Raw genomic sequence first — 22,286 nt, forward strand, 5'->3', positions numbered from 1 at the left:
AGCACTCTGGGAGGCCGAGGTGGGCAGATCGTTTGAGCTCAGGAGTTCGAGACCAGCCTGAACAAGAGCGAGACCCCATCTCTACTAAAAATAGAAAGAAATTATATAGACAGCTAAATATATATAGAAAAAATTAGCCGGGCATGGTGGCACATGCCTGTAGTCCCAGCTACTCGGGAGGCTGAGGCAGTAGGATCGCTTGAGCCCAGGAGTTTGAGGTTGCTGTGAGCTAGGCTGATGCCACGGCACTCACTCTAGCCTGGGCAACAGAGTGAGACTCTGTCTCAAAAAAAAAAAAAATAATAATAATAATATAAGGATTTAAAAAAGAAAAAAAAAATGTTGCTCTACAATTGTTTTCTGGGATTGCTATGGAGAGGGTCCTACTCTCCCCACCCCAGTTCTCCTTGGAGGCTCAGAGAGGTCAGGTCACTTGCCAAGGTGGGATTTGACCCAGGCAGCCTCGATCTGAGCCCTTCCACTTTCTCTGCTCTCCCCACGTCCCGGGGGATCTGCACTGGGCCAGGCAAAAGCCTTTCCGGCATCTAACGGCAAGACACCCGAGGCCGGACTGTGGCTGCCTGCCCCTCCACACGGGGCCAGGGTCCCTGACTCTTATTTTTGCTGCCCTCGAGTCTGTCTTGAGGCAGGTCCACCTGTCCTGATCCTCCCGCGTGTGCAGGGTCCAGCCTGCTGTGTGTCCCCAGGCTGGGGCCTGCTCCTCTTTGATCCAAGGGCTCTCAAGGTGGGATCATGTCCTCTTTTCAGAGAGGCTGTGGTCTCCCGGAAGCGGCTGGGCTGCAATGGGCTGGGCCCCTCGGACCTGCCAGGGAAGCCCTTGGCCAGGCTGGTGGCTCCACTGGCTGCCGACACCCAAGGTAAGGGCTGGGAGCTGGGCAGGGGCAGGGAGGGACTATGGCCCCTGCGCCCCAGGTCATGTCTGTCTTCTCCCCGTCTTCATCTCTCTGTCTCCTTCTTTCTCTTGCGCTGTGTCTCTAGCAATCCCTTCATCTAATTCTCTATTGTGCTACTAACCTCTCTGGGCCTCAACTTCCTGACTGTAAAATGGGGACAATACCTTGAGGGGCTTTTGAGGAGAAGCAAACGAGAGGACGCATGTTAAGGGCTGGCACACACTAGGGCTCGGAGCCCCATGGCTGTGGCTGTGCTGTGCTTGTGCCTGTTGCTGGATGGGGCTGTAGTGTTCTCATGCTCTCTCTGTCACTGTCCCCTTTTCTCTTTCTCTTCCTCTCCGTGCCCCCTGTCCGCCATGTCTCTCTGCCTCGTGTCTCAGTCTCTCTAGGTCTCTGTCCTCTGTCTCGATGTGGAAAGTGCACAAGGCTGGGAGTCAGGAGACCTGACTTTCTGTGTGATCTTGGGCAAGTCGCTTCCTCTTTCTGGACCTCAGTCCCCCAATCTATGAAGCAGGGGTGCTCGGCCCTTCCTGCCTCCCTCCCTCCCAGGGTTGCTGGGAGGAGCACGAGCAAGTTGTCAAGTGAGGGGGTTTCCTTCTGTGCAGGGGTAGCTGCTGTGGTTGTTGTCACTGCCTCAGGACTCGCCTCTCTGTCTCTCTGGGTCTCTGGGTCTCCTGTGTCTTTGTCCCGGCCTCTCTCTGTCTGCGTCTTTGTCTCCCTCCCTGGGTCCTGGCTCAGAATTTCTGAGCCTCACTGGCCCTGCAGGACCACCTCATTGCCCTCTCCCCCTCAGTGCTGGTCATACCACTGGTGGACAAGGAGGCCGGGGCTGTGGCAGCTGTCATCGTGGTAAGAGCCTGCTAGGCTGTGGGGTGGGGTCGGGGGGAGGAGACCAGGGGAGGGAGAGGTGGATGGAGGCTGTGTGTGCGTGTGTGAGTGATGAGAGCTACAAGCTGGGATGGAGCGAGGGGAACTGGGGCTCTGGGAGGCGTCTGGGGCATCTCCCACGCCCCAGCCCTCTGCCCCATCGTGAGCGAGCCGGCTGAAGCCACTGGTCCAGTCAGCAACGTTCTGAGGGTGCACGAGCCCCATGTAGACTCTCAGCCCCACGGCCCTCGGCACAGCTCTAACCTTCGTTCTTCTTTGGGATCTTCCCAGATGGGCTGGGGACAGGGTCCAAGAGGGCATGAACACGGTAAGGTGGGAAGTGACTGAGAGGCCCTGAGGAGGGAGGGATGACATAAGGCACTGTCCTATAGAGACAGTGGGGGAAACCCAGGCAGACATTCGGGGTGGCTGCAGTCGGGGGTTTGAGGAGAGGACGCCCACGGCAGGGCTGAGGCTGGGGAGAAGCCAGGCAACTAGGGTGGGCTTCCTGGAGGGGGCAGGGAGGGGCCTCAGTGGGAAGAGGGTTATTCTGAGAGGTGAGCAGGGCTGGGAACCCGGGAGGGCTCCCTGCTGCCCTCTGTGGTCCCTCACTGCCCTCTGCGGTCCCTCACTGCCCTCTGCGGTCCCTGGTCCCTTGTAGAGTTCCCAGGTCTCTGCTCTTCTACGGGGTTGGGTTGTGGGGGTTGCGGGGGTGGCAGAGCCTTGCACGGGTGGGGTCCTGCCATTCTTCCAGTCTGTTCTCCCATGTGCAGGTGGGGGTTCAAAATCCTTGTCCTGTCCTAAGAATCAAAGAGTGAGCACCCCAAATCGCCATTATGGGGGAGTCTGCTTCCTCCAAGGTGGCCACCACCCTGATAAGGGGCAGGCTTGGGGGTGCAGACAGATAAATGAGCCAGCCTTGGTGCGCCCAGAGCTCATTAAAACGGAATTAAAGGCTTCCCAGGAGCCTGACCTTTCCTGAGCTGCTGGGGGGAGAGGGCGGTGGGTGCCGAACGGCTGCGAGGGGAGAGGAAGGGGGTGGAGGGGAGGGATACTTGGCTCGGTCTCCTCCGAGCCCCATCTGCCTGACTGAGGTAGACGAGGCCCCTACTCGGTCTCTCCCGTAAGCTGCTCCGCCCACCCCAGCTTCTGTTCCCGCAGGGACGGGATCTGCAGTTGGCACCGAGTTCTCGGTGGGCCACTCCCCTGTCCTTGCTCCCTGTCTGTCCCGGAGGACCAGGGCCAGGGCAGTGCGCAGGGGTGGGGCTCAGCAGCGGTAGGTCGCTCACCTCCTTCTCTGTTGCGGGAAAAGGGCCTGCGGGCGCCAGGTTCCTGAGCAGGACTCCGCATGTGGAGGCTGTGGGGACTGGGTCAGAAGGGAAGCAGCTCTGGCCAGGGGAAGACAGGTGGAGCTGATTCACCGTGTAGCAGGGGTCTGGTCACTGTGACCATTACTCACCTTGGCTCACGCTGGGCCAGGAGCCCGGGCCTCAGCCTTCTCCTGGGGGAAGGAAAGGCCAGTGTGTGTGTGTACGTGCCTGTGTGTCTGTCTCAGGGAGGGTGGTAGGGTCAGATCACTTACATTTAACCCACCCAGCAGAACCTTGCTCTGGGCCCCGTCCCACACTGCGTGCTGGGGGAGACCATGTCTGCCCTTCAGAAGCTCCATCTGGGGGAAGGCAGGGACACCCTCAGGCCACCACAGGCCAAATGAAATCAGTGCTGCCAGCAGGTGCTCTGGTGGTAGAGGCTGGAGCAGCCAGGGTGCCTCATAGTGGAGAGAGCATTTGAGTGGGGCTTTGAGGTATAGGTAGGAGGTCAACAGGCAGAGAAGAAGGGAAAGGGTATTCCAGGCAGAGGGACAGGATGAGCAAAAAAGGGATGGGGGCAAGGGCAGTGATGTGTTGGGGGAAGAGTATGATCCCGGTGAGGCTGAAGTGGGATGTGTGTGCTATTGAGGAAGATGCTACCTGGGGTTTGGGCTGCCAGAAGTTTCCACAACCATCCCCTCGCCTCCTCAAATACCCTGGGCAGTGAAGAACTCTTGAAAGGTGTTTGGATTATTTACCATCTGCCTCTCCTCCAAGCCTGCACCTTCCCAATCATGTAGAAATGCACTTCCCCAGGACACCCCTCTCCCCAGTGCATGCACATCTGACAGACGTTCCCTGGGCCACGGGATCTCACATCCTCCTAGAGGCAGCACAGGTAGCCCAGGACCTCCCAGTTGCTACCAGATCTCGAGGGCAGAGAGTGCAGAGGGCAGGGGGAGTGCCACAGGGCAGATCTTTGGGAGGGCTGAGTTGCCAGCTCCTTCCTCAGTGAGGCCGTTTCCCTCTCTGAGTCTCTGGTCTTGGAGTTCACCCATTGATGCATCACCACCCATCCATCAACTGAACACCTATTTCTTGAGTATTCACTATGTGCCAGGCATTGTGTGCTAGGTGCTGGGAACACAGCAGTGACCAAGACAGACCAGACAGGCCCTGCTCTCACAGACCATACAGTCTGGAGGGTTGGGGGTGACAAGCATTAAACACGTGAGCGAAATGAGGATAGACTTGCAAAGGATGGCAAGTGCTCGCAAGGAAACCAGGAGCCCTGTGCCGGAGACACGGCCAGCGGAGGCTCTGAGGACCACACTGTCCGTGTGCAGGGCTGTGTGGCTGAGTTCCGGGCCTTTGCAGCTCACAGCTCAAGGCGCCCTGATTGCAGATTCTGTGTGTGGAAACTCTTTGGCTCTGTTCTTCAACTCTGGAATAATAAGTCCCTTTGAGGAGTGGGCGGCCCTTGGTGTCTGGCATTTGATGCTTGATTTGTGCCCACTCTTTCCCCCAGCTGTGCCAGCCACACCAGCTCCTTGCATGGCAATGTGGCGTTCATGCCATTAGCCACGTCCAATTTGGTGAGGGCGGGGCACTGTGGGTAGTGCTGGGCATTTAACCCTTTCTAAAGCCCCAGTGCTCACTGCTGAGTGTTCTCACTGGACTCCTGACACCCACCCTGATTAGCAAGAGCAGATGCAAGTGGGTGTTCCTGTTGGTGAACGAAAAACCACGTGTTAGAGTGTTGGAGGGATCGTGTATGTTTGTGTATGGGGGCGCCAGAGTGTGTGCATGGCTTTTGGGTATCTGAACTCAGGTTTCCCATATAGGCATGAATGTGCATGTGTGGATGGTGTAGACACTGTAAGTGTGGGTGTCTCTGTGTGACTGCACCGTGCGTGCGTGTGTGTTGTGCATGCCTCCATAGGACAGTGAATGCGAATGCATGTGTGTGGGTGCCTGAGGTTCCCCAGAAGAGTGTGTGTGTGTGTTTGTACACTTGCTGGGTGGGGTGGGTTGAAGCAGCCCGGGAGTGTGTGCTGAGGTGGGGGAAGGTCCAGGGCAGCGGAGGAGGACCCCGTGCTTCCTTCCTTCCCTGCAGCCTGTTGCATCTCCCAGCTCCGTACCTGGGACCGGGCTGCTTTAGCATCCCAGGAACTGGTTGCGCCCACAGCCCCAAAGGGGTCCCAACCTTCTCTTTTCCTGAGAGACAGTTCCAGGTGGAAGGAACAAGAGCCATGTATTCCTCCACATACGAAGAGTAAAATGCCAACATATTTATGTAAACCATGTGTAAATGAACCACAGCCCCAGCTTCTTTCAACCCCCTGTTCTAGGGAGTCATAGATAAAGACTCACCCAGAGCTTAAACTTCACACCATCCTTGGCAGCCCAGGTCTCTTCCAGGTCTTTCTGTCTCCAGTCTTGCTCCCTCCAATTCACCCTACCCCCCAGCAGACTATGGCCCTCAGATGCTAAAGTCTGCCATGGCTCCCCAGTACTCTCAGGCTAAAGTCCAATTTCTCAGCCTGTCGCTCAAGGCCCTTCCCTCTGTGGCACCATGGACCACACCCCTGCCCGGGTCCTCCTCCTGCCACACCACCTACCCCCAGCACTACCAGGGCAGCTTCCTGCCTGCAGGGTCCCCCTCTCTTCAGGCTCTACTTGTCCTCCCCAGGCTTCAGTGCCAATTCAGGAAGCCTGCCAGATGCCTGCCCCTCTGAGCTACCCACCTAGTCTGCCTTCTCCTTCCTCCTCAGGTATGAGGTTCTGCACCACCCCCGTCACGTCCCCCACTCATCCCACCCCAGCCAGACTGTGAGCTTCCTGACAACCTGCTGGTCTCCTCCTCCCCATCTGCTCCTGGCAGGGGACGCAGAGTCAAGGCAGGCAGGGACTGCTGAGTGGAGGTAGGGGGAGGACAAAGGAGGGCCCCCCAGTGCAGGCCCTGTGGGGAGCCCCGCAGGTGGTGAGCAGCTTTGAGTAGGCGCCGGAAGCTGGTGAGGCAGGTGGGGAGCCTTGCTGGCAGGGCCTGCAGTGGGCCCCTGGATGCCACCCCTCCTGCCCCACTTTCTCTCATTTTCCTCGACAAGCACGCAAGCAGGGGTGGGGGAAGGGACTTCATGGAGTATGAGAGATGCGCTGAGGGGATCCCTGGTGACTGGCACAGGGAACGTGGAGAGGGACACGATGCTGGGGGTAGTGGTGAGAGTGGGTCTGGGGAGCAGAAGGTGTGGGCAGAGAAGGGGAGGAAGGGCGTGGTGCTGTCCTCGCTCTGCCACTTTCTGCTACATGATCTTGGGCAGGTCATTCAACCTTTCTGGGCCTTGGTGCATCTGCAAGGTGGAAGCTTGCATCACACAGTGGTGAGAATCACACGAAAGGCAAAGCACTTCATCAACTCATTCATCCTCCCCACAGCAGAGGCATCATGTTGGACCCTTTCCTCTATCCCAGACTTAGCGGTAGCTCAAACCCTAACTGGGAGGCTGAGGCTAATACCACTAATTCTATAATCAGGGTCTGAAGGGCTCCATGGGCTGGTAGATGAAGAGGGGTCTAAGGTCTCTCCATCCCCCAGACTATACACCTGGACCTTGCTGTTGATGGGATGGTGATTGAAAAGGCAGAGATAGAAAAATTCCACTTCTTTGGATTAGCCTCAGAAGGCTTCCTGCAGGAGGAGGTTTTCCTGGAGCTATCTACATGGTCAGGAGCATGGGCTTATTGCCAAGGCCCACAGACTGGAGTGTGTGTGTGTTGGTGTGTGCTGGGCATGCAGAGGGCACTCTGGCAGAGACAGGGGCTGGGAGAGGTCACAGCTGATTCCCTTCTCCCATTCCTCCAGGTGCACTGTGGCCAGCTGAGTGAGAGCGAGGAGTGGAGCCTGCAGGCAGTGGAGAAGCATGTGAGTTGGACGGAGAACCATGATAGGATGGGGCTGCTGAAGACCCTTATCACAGCTGCTGGGAAGATGTCCTGGCTAGGGAGATGGACAGACCTGGCTTTCAGTTCCAGCTCCACCCCTTTTGAGCTGTGTGACCTTAGGCAAGTCACTAAACCTCTCTGAGCCTCAGTTTCACATCTGAAAATGAGGATCATGATAGCACTGGCCTACCTAGGGTAATCGTTAAATAAAACAGGTCAAATATCTTGTAAGTACACGTGGTTCCAGACTTAACAATGGTTAGACTTACAATTTTTTGACTTTAGGATGGGGTTATAACCCCATCCTAAGTCTAGGAGCTTCTGTACTTAGGAAGGACGATCTACATGATACTGAGGCTCTTTTATGCCTGAGATTTTATGATTTCGTGACTTTAACAAGGCCTTACGACTCCCCGTGGGTGCTGGAGACGGAGAAATTTGACCCTGTCCTGTCTTGGAAGAATCTGGGGGCTGGGGGTGGAGACAGACCCTGTGCTTTCTGTTCATGGGCCGAGGGCCGGCTCCAGGAACAGTGGGATCCCTCGGGAGGGTGGAACGCCCCGGGATGAGTACTTTGGGACGAGGGCGGGATGGAGGCGGAGGGAACGGCTCGAGCAAAGCGCGATGAGCGCGATGAGGGTGGGGCACGTGGCGCGCTGACCACTCGCCCGGTCCAGACCCTGGTGGCCCTGCGGAGGGTGCAGGCCCTGCAGCAGCGCGGGCCCAGCGAGGCTCCCAAAGCCATCCAGAACCCCCCGGACGCGGCGGCGGAAGACCAAAAGGGCTCGGTAGCGTACTCGGACCAGGACCGAAAGATCCTGCAACTGTGCGGTGAGCGCCGGCCCGCGCAGGTCCTGAGGGCGGGGCAGGGTCGGAGCCGGAGGGGAGGGGCCTGCGTGGTGGGCGGGGCCGGGGTAGGACTTGGAGGCGGGGTCGGGGGGCTGGGCGGTGTGGGTCAGCGGGAGGTAGGCCCGGGGAGAGGACGGACTGGGCGGCGCCTGGGGGACCCGGCCACCGAGGCAGGGCGGAGCCCTCGCTCTGAGCCGCGTCCTGCCCTTGCAGGGGAGCTCTATGACCTGGATGCCTCTTCCCTGCAGCTCAAAGTCCTCCAATACGTGAGTCCCTGTGCCCCTAGCCCCCGCCTCCCCCCTGTTTCTCTGCCGGGACCAGAGTCCCCTCGAGCCCTCCATCCCAGCTCAGATTCGACGTCCCGCCCCTCTTTCTCCTCCAGAGAGGCAGGGGGCGGGGAGTGGGGGTGGCCCCAGATCCGCGGTCACCCGCTCGCTCTGTCTGTCCCTCCCTCTCAGCTGCAGCAGGAGACCCGGGCATCCCACTGCTGCCTCCTGCTGGTGTCTGAGGACAATCTCCAGCTTTCCTGCAAGGTGAGGGCCCAGGTCCACTGCGGGGGCCCGGCCAGGGTCTCCGATCTCCGAGGGGAAGAACCTTGCCGTTCCTTTAACCAGCCCCGCCGCTCCTTCCTCAGGTCATCGGAGATAAAGTGCTGGGGGAAGAGGTCAGCTTTCCGGTGAGTCCCGTCTGTCCCCTGGAGTCAGCAGGGGCCGTTAAGGCCGACAGACACGTCTGGGATCTGCCTGGAGTACTTGGATCTTCTAGAATCTCCTGGAATCCGATGGAATTATCTGGATCTTGGCATCTACTTAGAACTGTTACAAGGGATCACAACCTCTCATGATCAGGCTCTATTAGGAGAACTCTCTTATCTACAGAAAGGTTTTCTTTCTGAATGTGGATCTGTTAGAATCTGTTGAGATCAGTGAGAATCCTTAGAGTCTGCTTAGTCTCTCCTAGAGGGAGAGTCTCTCCTAGTGAGGGAAGACCCTAGAGTCCCCTATAAGGACTTTGGCCAGACTGCCCCTGCATCTCTCTGCTCCTTGGCGTTGACCCCACCCACCATTTGGACTGACTGAAGAGTTCATTGAAACTTCCAGACTTGAGGGTGGGGATGGGTTGAGACCTCTTGACTTGGGGACAGGTGGGTTCTGACTCAGCCACTCCTCGTTCCCCAGTTGACGGGACGCCTGGGCCAGGTGGTGGAAGACAAGAAGTCCGTCCAGCTGAAGGACCTCACCTCTGTAAGTCATGGCCTGGCTGGACCAAGGAAGGGGAAAAGGGGAGACCCCATTTCCAGCCCCCAGAGCCAGGGTCTCTGGGACAGGGCAGCCAAGGAATGGGGGAGACAAGACCCTGGGACCTTCTCCCATCCCGTCCCCATATCATAGAGCTTCTATCCCTGCATGAGTCCCTTGGGACTGCCTGTTGCCGTGTGATGGCGGGCTGGGGAGGGGAGCATACTCCCTCCCTTCTTCCCTGCCCTGACTTGCCTCCCCTTGGCAGGAGGATGTGCAACAGCTGCAAAGCATGTTGGGCTGTGAGCTGCAGGCCATGCTCTGTGTCCCTGTCATCAGCCGGGCCACTGACCAAGTGGTGGCCTTGGCCTGCACCTTCAACAAGCTTGGAGGAGATTTGTGAGTCTGGTTGGGGTGATGTGGATCCAGAGACGTAGCTGAGAGGCTGGCCAGGGTGTCACTAGGGTAAACAGAGTGGGAAGGGTACTAGGCAGGGGCTACTATCCCAGCAGTGGTGGGCAGAACAGTTTGTCAGAGCAAGAGACCATGGGAGTCTGGGGGCTTCCAGACAGCTGCTGCCACCTGAGGCACAGACAATTGCATCACCCACCTTGGCTTACTGAAAGTCACGTTGAGGCCCAAACTGGTTCCCCTCCTCTCCCCCCACTTCCTGCAGTTTAGATTATCTGCTCTTAGGGTGCTGGCCTTCCCCCTACTTGCCATCCTCTGTTTCTGAGTTCCTGCTGGAAACTGCCTGATGGAGGTGTGGGTGCACTCTGGGATGGGTGAACCCTCTGGGACCACAGAGCATCATCGACATAGTGAACAATGGCTACAGGGAATGGGCTTGGGGGCTGGGGAAACTGTGGGTCTTTTGAGCCTCTGACAGCGTGATACAAAGCAGAAGGATGCGGGGGGGCGGAGGGGGGCAGGCAGGGCACAGCATCCAGGTAAACAGACTTGGAGGCTTAGTAAGCACATCTCAAGAACCGAGGTCAAATTTGGGGTATAGGAATGGTGTCATAAATAGACTTCATGTGCTACACCAACTCATTAATTGGTAGTAGCTGCCTGAATCATTGTATTGTGAATGGATCTTAATTCAGAGAGAAACAGTGCTGTGTGTGGTTAGCCATGTCTGTCCCGGGTGCAGGTTCACACTTGGGCTGGCAGGTCTCCCAGTTTGTGCTGAGTCATCCAGGTAGGGAGAAGAAGGTAGATGAGGGGTTGAGTCCTAATGCAGAGAGATGCTGACAGGGTGCTGGCCCTGGGGTCCGAGCAAGCAGGCTGGGTTTGAGTGCCCGGAGCTCCTGCAGGAGGTGGAGGCTGGAGAGGTGTCGGAGCCCCGGGCTGAGGCCTGCTGGGGTGGGACAGAGACCGGGGAGTCCTAGATCTGAGCAGCAGGACCTGCCAGCATGGAGCTCTGTAGACAGTTGGTGGGCCTGGGGAAATGAACACAGGGATGAGGCAGAATTAGCTGTGACATTTGGAACTGGTAGGCATCCTGGTGGTGGGAGCATTTATGCCATTCAGCAAACACACATTGAGCACTTAATGTGTCCGTCCCAGTGCTGGCCAGATGGCCTCGGGAAGGCCTTTGGGGAGGGGAATGCAGAGTGAGTGGGGGGTCTAGCAGCAGCCATGACCTCTGGCTGCTGGCTATGGGACTGGGTTCTTGTATGGCCCCCAACCTGGGGAAGAGGTGATTTCACAAGGAAAACAAGATGGGGCCTTGGTGACAGCCCTGAGGCCCAGGGCAGGGGCAGGGCCATCTCTGGGTACCACACATTTCAGGGAGGGAGTGTTGAATGACTGTGTGAGCTAGGGTGGGGCTCAGCTCAGCACAATGACTGCAGACAAGCTTCCTGGAACACAGCTAAGCAGCAGAGTACAGGGACTCCAGACTCCCTTCTGCTGGGAGTGGGATCTGGCTGGTGGCAAGGACAGGGGTGGGGTACAGTTAAGACATGAGCAAACACCTCCCAAATATCTCCCCTGTACCAGGCTCTGCACTGGGCATGGGTGATACAGGCATGGGCCCTGCCTTCCAGACTTGAAGCTTATTTTCAGGGCATACAGGGATACTTTTTTCTACACTGTTCCCTCAACCTAGAATAGATATTCTAGGTTGAGGGAATAGATATTCTAGGTTGAGAGAACAGTGTAGAAAAAAGCATGAAGGTGTGAAAGAGCCTGAGGTTTTCTTGGAATGATGAAGATCTTAGTGTGGCTGAAGCTGAGAGATGCCCATGGATGAGGGGTGAGAGGTGGGTGCACCCAGACAGAGAGGCCTCAAATGCCATGGGAAGGAAGGTGTGTAGACAGAGCCAGGGTGCCAGGCATTGGGATCTAGACCTGAATCACGTGACGGCAGGCACGCGTGGGGGATCCCCTGGCAGTGAAGAGCACTGAGGCCAGCCAAAAAGTGGGCAGGGGCCTAGGCAGGGAAATCTGGGGGCAGAGAGATGGCGGCTGAGGCAGGCTCCCACCCCATGAACCCCACCATTGGTCCACCCAGCCCCATGCAGCTCCCCAATGACAAGTCATCTGGTGACCAGATTGGATGGCCTCAGCAGATTTGGGGCTGATCTTGTAAGGCAAGAGCTAGCTCCACGAGTAGGGCCAGCATTGCCCTCCACACCGTCACCTGAGGATTTCTGGAGGTACCAAATCAGGGCCAGCAGAGTCCAGGGAGAGTGGGGTAATGACCAGAGCTGGACAAGACAGGGCAGTGCCACTGTCCCTCCCTGAGGCTGGAGGGGCCCCGGGGAAGAGCAGGAGAACACCCCCTCTAGCCTGGGCAAGTCTCTAGCCTGAGGAAGGAGACCCAGCTTTGGTCTGGGTAAATCCCACATCGAGGAGGGAGCTGTGGCTCAGTCCAAGGAAGAAAGCACAGTTTGGTTTGAGGAGGACTGGAGCCTCCCCTCAGGGAGCCCCCACTCTAGGGGTGTGGGGGTGGGGGTTCCAAGTGCCTGCGCAGTAGCGCCTCCCCAGTGGAGGAGTTACGCTTGGCTGGTGGACAGCCCGGTGACATGCTGGCCGAATGGAAGTTAGGAGAACAGGGAGAGAAGCCTGCCTTCCCTTCCCTCTCGGGTGACCCCCACGCCCCTCCTTCAGGTTCACGGACCAGGATGAGCACGTGATCCAGCACTGCTTCCACTACACGAGCACAGTGCTCACCAGCACCCTGGCCTTCCAGAAGGAGCAGAAGCTCAAGTGTGAGTGCCAGGTGAGTGATGCACCTTCAGCCTTTCTTGGAGACCAATTTACCCAGCTCTCAGCCCCAGAAAGCCATCACCAGGGAAAATGCCCAGGTCCTTCTGGTCGGATGGCTGCCCTGCTGGAGGCGGCTAGGTAACTTAGTGACTTGGAGGCCTATTAAAGAGGAAGGTCAGTAGTTCCTCGGGACCGCACTACTGGCTGCAGGCACTGTGTGTGGTCTCCCTCTAGTGTTCAACTTGGGTACTACAGCCACATCTGGGCGGCTAGGGCCCTAGGTGAATGCCAGACACGCATGAGATTCCCACCCACCTGCACTGGGGCTATTCCTCCCTGCTCCTTAACTCAGTAGCCAGATGACATAATTGGACTCTGACAGTTTCCATCCTGTCCCGGGAGCCCTAAGGGAGGAATGAGAAGACCCCGGGGGTCTGGGGGGCAGGGGGCTGGATAGGGTAGCCCTGCAACCCAAACCTGTGATCTCCGTTTCCTCCATTCCAGGCTCTTCTCCAAGTGGCAAAGAACCTCTTCACTCACCTGGGTGAGCGCACTTTCTCTTCTATGCCTGGTGTGGGGTGGGTGTGGGGGCTGGCGTTTGGGGAGGAGAGGTGGGAGGGCTTGGCCTTGGTGCTCCAGCCTGGTCTCACCGCTGTCCCGCGCTTCTCCCTCCCCCAGATGACGTCTCTGTCCTGCTCCAGGAGATCATCACAGAGGCCAGAAACCTCAGCAATGCGGAGATGTGAGTGAATCTACCCAGGGGCTTCGGTGACGGAAGCTCTGGGCCTCAGTCCGCACCCCTCATTTCCTTCCCCCTTTCCCCCCTGGCTGGCTTCTCCTGGGACCCGAACACCTTTGGAGTGATCCTTTATTTTATCCCTGTCTCCCTTACTCCACTGTGAGCTCTAATGACAGCAGGGGCAGGGCTAGCTTTGCCTGCCATATGTCCTCAGCCCCTAACAGTGTCTGGCACATAATAGGTGCTCCAAAAACCAAACAAACAAAAAATCATTTGAATGGATGAGTGCCTGGAGTCACCCAGGCTGAGAGTGTCTCAGCTGCAAGCAGCCCTCCCAGCCTCGCAGGTGCAGCCTTTGCCTCCAGTCATGAGAGGTGGGGGTGCGCAGAGAGGGTCGACCCTGCAGACCAACCCTCCCGGTACCCCTCCCCAGCTGCTCCGTGTTCCTGCTGGATCAGAACGAGCTGGTGGCCAAGGTGTTCGACGGGGGCGTGGTGGACGATGAGGTGAGGGAGTGTGGAGGGGGTGCGTGGCCCTAGGGGGTGTCTGCGAGTCCGCCGGGGGCGCTGGGGAGCAGGCCCGACGTTTGATGGTCCCCTCGGTGGCCAGGCCACTAACTTCTCCCTCTTCTACTTTATCTCTGCGGCGGCAGACCTACGAAATCCGCATCCCGGCCGACCAGGGCATCGCAGGCCACGTGGCGACCACGGGCCAGATCCTGAACATCCCGGACGCGTATGCCCACCCGCTTTTCTACCGCGGCGTGGACGACAGCACCGGCTTCCGCACGCGCAACATCCTGTGCTTCCCCATCAAGAACGAGAGCCAGGGTGCAGCCCGCGGCCGCCGGGGCGGGGCGGGGGCGGGGCGGGGGCGGGGCCCGGGGCGGGGCCTAGAGGGGTGGGCGGTCCTTCTCCACCACCTCCCGCTTCAGGAAGCAGAGGGGTCGCGGGTTCCACGCCTGGGGCGTCACCTGTGGGAACTCTGCAAGCGCAGGTCCCCGCCGGACCCCTCAACCAGTCGTTCCTAGCCCCTGTCCCTTCCCCAGAGGTCATCGGTGTGGCCGAGCTGGTGAACAAGATCAATGGGCCGTGGTTCAGCAAGTTCGACGAGGACCTGGCGACCGCCTTCTCCATCTACTGCGGCATCAGCATCGCCCATGTGAGGGCGGGGTGGGGAGTGGGGGAGGGACGGGGCGGGGCGGGGCGGGGTGGGACCCTCCGTTCTCCTGCCCCACTGGCTCTCTCGTCTTGCTCTGTCCAGATGGGTGGATCCCCTGGTCTGGGACTCAGAACCCTGCTGCCGGGGTGCTGTGCAGCCTTCAGTACACACTGGCCACCTCTGGGCTCAGTTTCCCATCTGAAAATGGGAAATACTATTTCTTGCCCTGTCCACTCAGCCTCCCAGGACCATGAGAAATTCCGGTCGTCAAAACTTTCCCCCTTCTTTGGAAGCAACCTCAACTCAAGCCCTGGCTCGGATTCTTTTTAGGAAATGTTGGATTTCATTGTCCAGGCCTGCTGGCCGCTCTGGCCTGAGAATCCAACCCCCAGGTCCCTGACATTATCCCCCTTCCCGCTTCTCTTTCCCTGCGGTGGCCCTGGGCTCCATCACTGAAGACTGGGTCAGGCCCGGAGGGGTGCAAAGTGCCAGAAGAAATGCTAAGAGGACCTGGGGAGGAAGGGAGGAAGGGAGGGGCGGGAGGGGGGCGGGGTGTGTGTGTGAGGGGGTGTGTGCATAAAAGTGAGGGTGGGGTCTGTACTCTGGGCTGGAGCGCAAAGGCTCAGCCTGGGGCCAGAATGGGACAGGAAGGGAGTTTCTGCCAGACCCCTTTGTCCCAGGCCTGGGCATTTCTAAGAGTTCACAGCCACCTTCCTGAGCCCCACCTGCCTTCTCTCCCCCAGTCTCTCCTGTATAAAAAAGTGAACGAGGCCCAGTATCGCAGCCACCTGGCCAACGAGATGATGATGTACCACATGAAGGTGAGTGAGGCCTGCAGGGAGCATCTGTCCTCCCAGAATCCTCAGGGGCCCACGTTTAGGCTGGGCTTTTGGATTACTGTCTCCTGAGACTGAGAAGATAGACCCAGAGGCACACCAGGCCTCCTGCTTACCTTAGGGCCACCCTCCCTGCACCTACTTATAGAGCTCTCTTCTGAGAGCTCTTCTTTTTCTGAGTTCAGCTCCAAGGCTGGAAGGGGCCAGCAGGACCAGCCCAGGGAAGAACTTGGCTCAGGGAATAATTCCCATCCTGGGAATTGCTGAAGGCCAGGACCTTCCCCAGAGCTGTCCAGGTACAGCAGTCATGCAGCCCTGGTGTCCTCATTGCTGATATGTCATCCTGTTCCCAGACCCCGTGTCATAAAAGCTGGCCCAGACCTTATTTCAGAGTATAGAGTAGTCACTGTTCATTTGGACATTTCCTGTCACGTGTGTGCAAACCATAAAGTCCCAGACTTTGTGAATATGATCAAAACTATAGTTCTGCTACTTCTACTTCTCCCTTCCCCTTCTCACTAATGCACTTGACTAGAAAGAAAAAAAAAAAAAAACACCAAAAAAAAAAAAAAACAAAAAACAAAACTATAGTAGGAAGGATTAAGGTTAGACACTGTGCAGTTCCCCCTAAAAGTGGGAAACTAGAGTTAGTATCTATGAAAGGCTGCCATGGCTTGGGGCTGTCGTAAGGGGTGACATCTTTGCCGAGGATAGGCTGTTGCAGATAAAGGGTGGTCACAGGCAGGGGGGAGCAGTAGGTGGGCTACAGGGCTGTGAGGGGAGAGTGGGGATCTCCCGCCCAGTGACAATCCATGGAGTGATGGCCCAATTGTGGTGCATTCTGGGTGAGGGGGAATTTGAGGCTGAGGACCCTGGCTGGGGTGGAGGCTGTCTTCTCATGCCCTGGCTGGTCCCCTCTAGGTCTCTGATGACGAATATACTAAACTTCTTCATGATGGGATCCAGCCGGTGGCTGCCATTGACTCCAACTTTGCCAATTTCACCTACACCCCTCGCTCTCTGCCCGAGGATGACACCTCCATGGTGAGCTGGCCTTCCTCCACTTGACCAGGGAGGGGGAGGGTGTGCAGCCAGAGGTTTGAGTCAGATGTGTGTGAGAACTTCCTGGTAAGAAGAGTCTTCGAGGAAGGCTGTGGAGGCTCCCTGGAGATGGTGTGGGTGTGTAGTCTGCCATCTTGGGGCCATGGGCCTGCCCAGGGGCCAGGGGCTGGACTGGATGGTCCCAAAGGCTGCTTCTGAACTGACGATGCCAAGGGCATGTGGCCTCAGGGTTTGCACCCCCTCCCTGTTTTCTAAGATTTTGTGTGAGCTTGGTTCCGAGAGTTCTTGCATCTTCCTTCTTAGATCCCTTGGATTTCTAACGGTTCACAGGCTCTGAGAATGCTGGGTTTGGCTATTTTATGGTTCTCTAGTTCAGATGTAAGGTTCTAAGACTCCAAACTTTTGAGTGTGAGGCTCGGAGAAGGGTTCAGGCGGAGACTCATCTTGATACTGACTGTCTCTCTTGTCTGTCCCTCCCTCCCGCCCTCCCCAGGCCATCCTGAGCATGCTGCAGGACATGAACTTCATCAATAACTACAAAATTGACTGCCCGACACTGGCCCGGTGTGTATACTCGGCAGACAGCCCCAGTCTCGCCTCCCTCTGTCCGCCACTTTCACATCCATTGTCCCCAGTGTTCTGGGGAGGGGTCTCTTTGAGGTCAACTAGGGGAGGCCCAGTCTTAGAGGGTGGGGAGGATCCATGAAGGGAAGCAGTTCCCAGACGCTGGGACTGTCAGTAATGGCAAGACCCGGGGCCAGGCAGAGCCTGAAGGGCTTCCTGGAGGAGGAGAGGCTGAAGGCCCTCTGCTGCGCTCTCCCTCCCCCAGGTTCTGTTTGATGGTGAAGAAGGGCTACCGGGACCCCCCCTACCACAACTGGATGCACGCCTTTTCCGTCTCCCACTTCTGCTACCTGCTCTACAAGAACCTGGAGCTCGCCAACTACCTCGAGTGAGTGGCTGCATCTCCCCACATCTGGCAGCCACTGCGGTCCCCTTCCCTGGGACAAGGAAGCACTCCCTGAGTGGCAGGCACCTTACACCGCCTCATCAGATCCTCTGAACAGCTCCACTTTCCAGGAGGGACTTGCTCACAGCCATGGGGCCAGTGAATAATGGGCCTGATTTAAACCTAGTTCTGCCAAACTCCAAACCAGAGCTTAGGCTAAGCATTCTTTTAGGAAGGGGACCCAGGTGTCCCCACCTCCTGTCCAGCTGGCTCCTGAACATCTCATCTAGCTGTCCCTCCTCTAAGAGGCCTGTGGAGGAAGCTGTGGCCTGACCTCTTTCTCCTTTCTGCCTCCCAACCAGGGACATCGAGATCTTTGCCTTGTTTATTTCCTGCATGTGTCACGACCTGGATCACAGAGGCACGAACAACTCCTTCCAGGTGGCCTCGGTGAGACCCTGCCCTCTTCACAGTGGGGACCCCCCCTGGGGAGTCTGGCAGTCTCACCCCCTCCCTGTCTGAGGAAGGTGGTGAGACCAGGAGCCAGGTTTGGAGACAGGCCCGGGTACCTGGGATAGGGAGGCGAGGGGAGGGCGGGAAGGAGCAGGACAATGCCTAGCCTAACGCAGGGGCACTCGGATCCACACGTGAGGAGTAACTGGAGTTTTCCTGGGGTTTTCCAGAAATCTGTGTTGGCTGCACTCTACAGCTCCGAGGGCTCTGTCATGGAGGTACTGCCATTCTGCCCACCCCTCGTCCCCTTAAGGCTAGACACTTGCAGAGTTAAGACCCAGCTCCTACTACTTCCAAACCACGCTCTCCAGACAGGCTACGAGGGCTGCAGCCACTTCCAGGGCGAGTCGGCTCGTTTTCCTGGAGTGGGCTTGGAGCGGTGCAGGTGCGGCGGGAGGACCTGTGTTCTGCACGCTTCCCTGTGGCTGTCTGGGAACGCCTCGTGCAGCCCCTCCTCCGAGCTTGGGATGGGCTCCACTCCCTGCACACTCAGCTTTGCCTTCGAGTGTTTGCTTTATGTCTGTCCGCCCCCACTGGGGGAAAGGACAGAGTCTGAGACATCTCTGAGTTCCCTGCACTCGGCACAGGGCTTGGAACAGAGTGGGAACCAAATTTCCAAGGTCACCTTGCCCCACGCTGCCTCCCACAACACCCCTGCAGAGGCTGTTCCTGCTTGCACACCCCTAGAGACAAGGTGCTTTCTCTCTCTGTCTCTGTCCCTGGAGGCCTGGTGGCAGCCCTGGTTCTGCCCTCTGTCCCCTGGGATAAGCCTGCTCCTCCTCTGAGTGACAGTCCTTCGGCGGCAGGAGATGGGGGCCTTGCCCTCGCCTCATCTCTGCCTCTCCTTGTCAGCAAACAAATGTTTTCTGCATGAATTAGTGTCTAGGATTCCGAGGGATCATTTCAGAATTTTTCCAGCTTGTGAGGCCCTCAGAGCTTACCTTGTCGGGTCCCTGCATGTCATGTGACAGCTGAGGAATCTGAGGCCAGGGACTTGCCCCTGGTCACACAGAGGGTCACACTGAGCTCAGAAAGGGAAGTGGGGCCCCTGACTCCCACTGTCTGTTTGCTCTGCTAACCTTGGGGGCCGGGCCCATCCAGGCCCTGCTCCCTCCCTTGGGGTCAGCGGTGCGGGGAGCCCCTCTGCCCCAGCTGGGCCCCCATCACTCCTCTCCCCGCAGAGGCACCACTTTGCTCAGGCCATCGCCATCCTCAACACCCACGGTTGCAACATCTTCGACCACTTCTCCCGGAAGGTGATGGGCCGGGGCGGGGATGAGAGCTGGGAGCTGGGAGCTGGCTGGAGACGGGAGAAGGAGCCAAGGGGTGGAGGCTCATGGGGGCGTGCGAATGGGTGGGGGTGTCCGGCAGGAGGCCGTGATGCCCCTCCCTCTGCCCCGGCCCAGGACTACCAGCGCATGCTGGACCTGATGCGGGACATCATCTTGGCCACGGACCTGGCCCACCACCTCCGCATCTTCAAGGACCTCCAGAAGATGGCCGAAGGTGCCTGCTGTTAGCCCTGGGCCTCCGGACTGGGGAGGGCTAGCCAGGGAAGGATTTTTTGGGGAGTGTCCCCAGGGGATCAGCCCTCTGCCCCCTGGGATAAGCCTGCTCCTCGGACTCCGAGTGACAGCCCCCTCGGATATCAACCCCTGCCTAGGCTGCACAGTCCCACCAGACAGACCCAGCACTGGCCCCTTGGCACCCACCTAGACTGCCCAATTCCCTGGGCCGCTCTGGGTGGGCCCTAGGAGCCTCGTCCTCACGGGGCAAGGAGGCTGGGCCCTCTCCTGGATGCGATCTTCCCCCAACAGTGGGCTACGACCGAACCAACAAGCAGCACCACAGACTCCTCCTCTGCCTCCTGATGACCTCCTGTGACCTCTCTGACCAGACCAAGGGCTGGAAGACCACAAGGAAGATTGCGGTAAGTGCCGCCCCTCCCTGGGAAGGCACAGGCTGCACACCTGCCTGGCTCTGTGTGGCCCCTTGCAGCCAGAGCACCCTCTCTGTGCTGCGGTCAGCGGGGCTATATTTTGGGGAGACAGAATCCTAGACCATCTCAAGGTGATGGATGGGAGGACTCAGAGAGGGACGCAGATTTACCTAGGGTTGCACAGCAAGTCAGTGGCTGGTGGAAGGTGGGCCAGAACCCAGCTACTCCTCCCCATCTGGGGCCATCCCACTGCCAGGCTCAGGCTGGTGAAGACAGGTCCGAGGTGGGACTGAGTCACTGGGCCTCGGTGTGCCTTCCTGGGAACGGGCTGTCAGAGGAGCTTGGGTGGATGGATCCCACGCACAGGATATAATGAGATTCTTGGTCTTTCAGGAGCTGATCTACAAAGAGTTCTTCTCCCAGGGAGACTTGGTATGTGTGGAGTGACCCCAGGATGTCCGGGTTGGGGGCGGGTTCCTGGTCTGGGGCCGGGAGGGCCGGGTTAGCCTGACCCCAGTACGTGATGGGGGAACGGGAGGAGCAGGCCTGACGACTTGACGCCGGCAGGAGAAGGCCATGGGCAACAGGCCGATGGAGATGATGGACCGCGAGAAGGCCTACATCCCCGAGCTGCAGATCAGCTTCATGGAGCACATCGCCATGCCCATCTACAAGTGAGTGAGCCCACAGGGTGGCTGGGCGGCCTGCTCAGAGAGGCTGGGGCCAGCTAGGACATCACAGCAAACACACGAGCTGAGTTTGCTCTGGCCTAGCTCCAACTGATCCATTCCCCTGCCTCTGGGCACAGCTGTTCCCTGCTTTGCCCCTAAATGGGCCCTTCGTTTTCTCCTTGGTCCCCAGTGGGAAGAGACCATCATGTGTTCCTTGTGGGTCCAGTCCTGTGCCTTATACTCTTGTGAAAGTTCTACCTGTGGTATAGCCCTAATCTTTCTTGCTGCCCACAGTCTGATTTTTGACCTCTAACCGTGCCCCGTGTACCCACAGGCTGTTGCAGGACCTGTTCCCCAAAGCAGCAGAGCTGTATGAGCGCGTGGCCTCGAACCGCGAGCACTGGACCAAAGTGTCCCACAAGTTCACCATCCGCGGCCTCCCGAGCAACAACTCGCTGGACTTCCTGGATGAGGAGTATGAGGTGCCTGATTTGGATGGCACTAGGGTCCCCATCAACGGCTGCTGCAGCCTTGATGCTGAGTGATGCCCTCCGGGGACCCTTCCCTGCCCAGGCCTCCTCCCACATCCCTCCGCTGGTCTGGCCAGATGCACTGGGAACCAGAGCCACAGGTCCTGGGCTCTAGACTGCGACTTCCCGTGTGACGCTGAGCAAGTACTGACCTTCCTGGCCCTCAGCTTTCTCGTCTGTATAATGGAAGCAAGACTTCCAGCCTCACCGAGACTTTGTAATTTGTCCTCTGAGAGCACAGGGGTGACCAAATGAACAGCGGGCCCTGCTCTCTGCCACTGACCACACCTTGGCAAGTCCTCCCCAAGCCATTCTTTCTCTGAGCAGCTGGACGGTTTCTCTTGTGCCCCGTTCTGCCACACCGGGCCTGTGCCCTGCCCGCTGGAGCACCCCTGCCTCTTGGTCTCCAGGATCCCCATGGAAGGGGAAGGTGGGACATCTGAGTGAGCAGAGGGTGGGGTCTTGCAAACAGTCATTAGTTTTGCTGGAGGACTAGAAATAGCCATGGGACACAGGTGCCCTGAGGACCACCGCCATACTGATGGGGGGAGGGGGACCTGGGGGACACAGGGGCTCCAGGAGGAAGCTGCCAGAGGGGCAGCTCAGTGCTCTGGGGAGAGAGGGCTCAGGAAGAAAGTAGGATGAGAATGACGGGCAGGAAGGGTCCCTGCACTGGGAGACAGGCCAGGGGTGCGTCAGCCACGCCTCCTCCTGCCTGTGTGACCCTGGGCAAGTCCCTCCCGCTGCCTTGGCAAAACAGGAGGGTGAGACAATCCATTCTCTGAGACCCATTGTAGATCAGTATCTAAAATGACTCTGTAGCCCTGTGGAGTCCCACAGAGGCTGTGGACTGTCTCTGCCACCCTCGGGCACAGAGAGCCCAGCCCTGAGTCCCTCAGTGGCCCCCTGAGTGTATCCCCTTGGCCTGAGCCCCTCCCCTATTCCTGCAGCCAGAGAGGGGCCTGGCCTCAGCCCTGCAGGGCTCTCTCCTCTTCAAGGCCATAGCCACCTGTGCCCCGGGGCTTGGGAGACCCCATAGGGTCGGGCCTGTTGGGTCAGCCCGGCCACTGGCTTCTCTCTTCTTCTCTGTTTCGTTCTGTGTGTTGTGGGGTGGGGGGAGGGGGGCCACCTGCCTTACCTATTCTGAGTTGCCTTTAGAGAGATGCGTTTTTCTAGGACTCTGTGCAACTGTTGTATATGGTCCCGTGGGCTGACCGCTTTGTACATGAGAATAAATCTATTTCTTTCTACCAATACTCCTCCATGGGGCTATTTGCAGACTTTGTGCATGGGGTGTGCGGGTAAACAGAACTGGGAGAGGCAGATGCCCTTTGGAACAACCTGGCTGCTGGAGCCCCTGGCCCTGGGGCCCAGCCCCTCTTCTGGGAGAGCGAGAGCCCTGTTGGGGTATTCCCTGGGCCAGCCCTGGGCCAGATGGTGCAGTTATGGGTGGATGGTGGGTGAGGAGGCCTGGCCATGGACCAGGGAGAGGACATGTTGGCTGGCAGAGATTGTAGCTTAGAAAGGGAAAACTGAGAGGCCGAAGCAGT

The 22,286-nt window shown here is 58.2% G+C and overlaps 1 protein-coding gene across 2 annotated transcripts in view; it reads left to right on the forward strand.

Moving 5' to 3' along the window:
- The window catches only part of PDE2A (phosphodiesterase 2A), a 92,945-nt gene extending 70,956 nt beyond the window's left edge, over positions 1 to 21,989 (forward strand). For both annotated transcript variants that reach the window (XM_069471021.1, XM_069471022.1), the window contains exons 5-31: positions 769 to 878; positions 1,708 to 1,763; positions 6,954 to 7,013; positions 7,711 to 7,864; positions 8,096 to 8,148; positions 8,341 to 8,415; positions 8,517 to 8,558; positions 9,061 to 9,126; positions 9,389 to 9,519; positions 12,238 to 12,349; positions 12,841 to 12,880; positions 13,015 to 13,078; positions 13,509 to 13,581; positions 13,728 to 13,905; positions 14,124 to 14,236; positions 14,980 to 15,057; positions 15,994 to 16,116; positions 16,628 to 16,698; positions 16,964 to 17,086; positions 17,446 to 17,533; positions 17,767 to 17,814; positions 18,778 to 18,852; positions 19,003 to 19,102; positions 19,414 to 19,526; positions 19,929 to 19,967; positions 20,103 to 20,209; positions 20,541 to 21,989. In XM_069471021.1, coding sequence (XP_069327122.1) covers positions 769 to 878; positions 1,708 to 1,763; positions 6,954 to 7,013; positions 7,711 to 7,864; positions 8,096 to 8,148; positions 8,341 to 8,415; positions 8,517 to 8,558; positions 9,061 to 9,126; positions 9,389 to 9,519; positions 12,238 to 12,349; positions 12,841 to 12,880; positions 13,015 to 13,078; positions 13,509 to 13,581; positions 13,728 to 13,905; positions 14,124 to 14,236; positions 14,980 to 15,057; positions 15,994 to 16,116; positions 16,628 to 16,698; positions 16,964 to 17,086; positions 17,446 to 17,533; positions 17,767 to 17,814; positions 18,778 to 18,852; positions 19,003 to 19,102; positions 19,414 to 19,526; positions 19,929 to 19,967; positions 20,103 to 20,209; positions 20,541 to 20,751 — 2,503 coding nt within the window. In that variant the 3' untranslated portion in view covers positions 20,752 to 21,989. The remainder of the gene's footprint in view (positions 1 to 768; positions 879 to 1,707; positions 1,764 to 6,953; positions 7,014 to 7,710; positions 7,865 to 8,095; positions 8,149 to 8,340; positions 8,416 to 8,516; positions 8,559 to 9,060; positions 9,127 to 9,388; positions 9,520 to 12,237; positions 12,350 to 12,840; positions 12,881 to 13,014; positions 13,079 to 13,508; positions 13,582 to 13,727; positions 13,906 to 14,123; positions 14,237 to 14,979; positions 15,058 to 15,993; positions 16,117 to 16,627; positions 16,699 to 16,963; positions 17,087 to 17,445; positions 17,534 to 17,766; positions 17,815 to 18,777; positions 18,853 to 19,002; positions 19,103 to 19,413; positions 19,527 to 19,928; positions 19,968 to 20,102; positions 20,210 to 20,540) is intronic.
- The last annotated feature ends 297 nt before the right edge of the window (positions 21,990 to 22,286 follow it).

This window comes from Eulemur rufifrons, chromosome 6 (assembly GCF_041146395.1).
Source record: "Eulemur rufifrons isolate Redbay chromosome 6, OSU_ERuf_1, whole genome shotgun sequence".
NCBI lineage: Eukaryota > Metazoa > Chordata > Mammalia > Primates > Lemuridae > Eulemur > Eulemur rufifrons.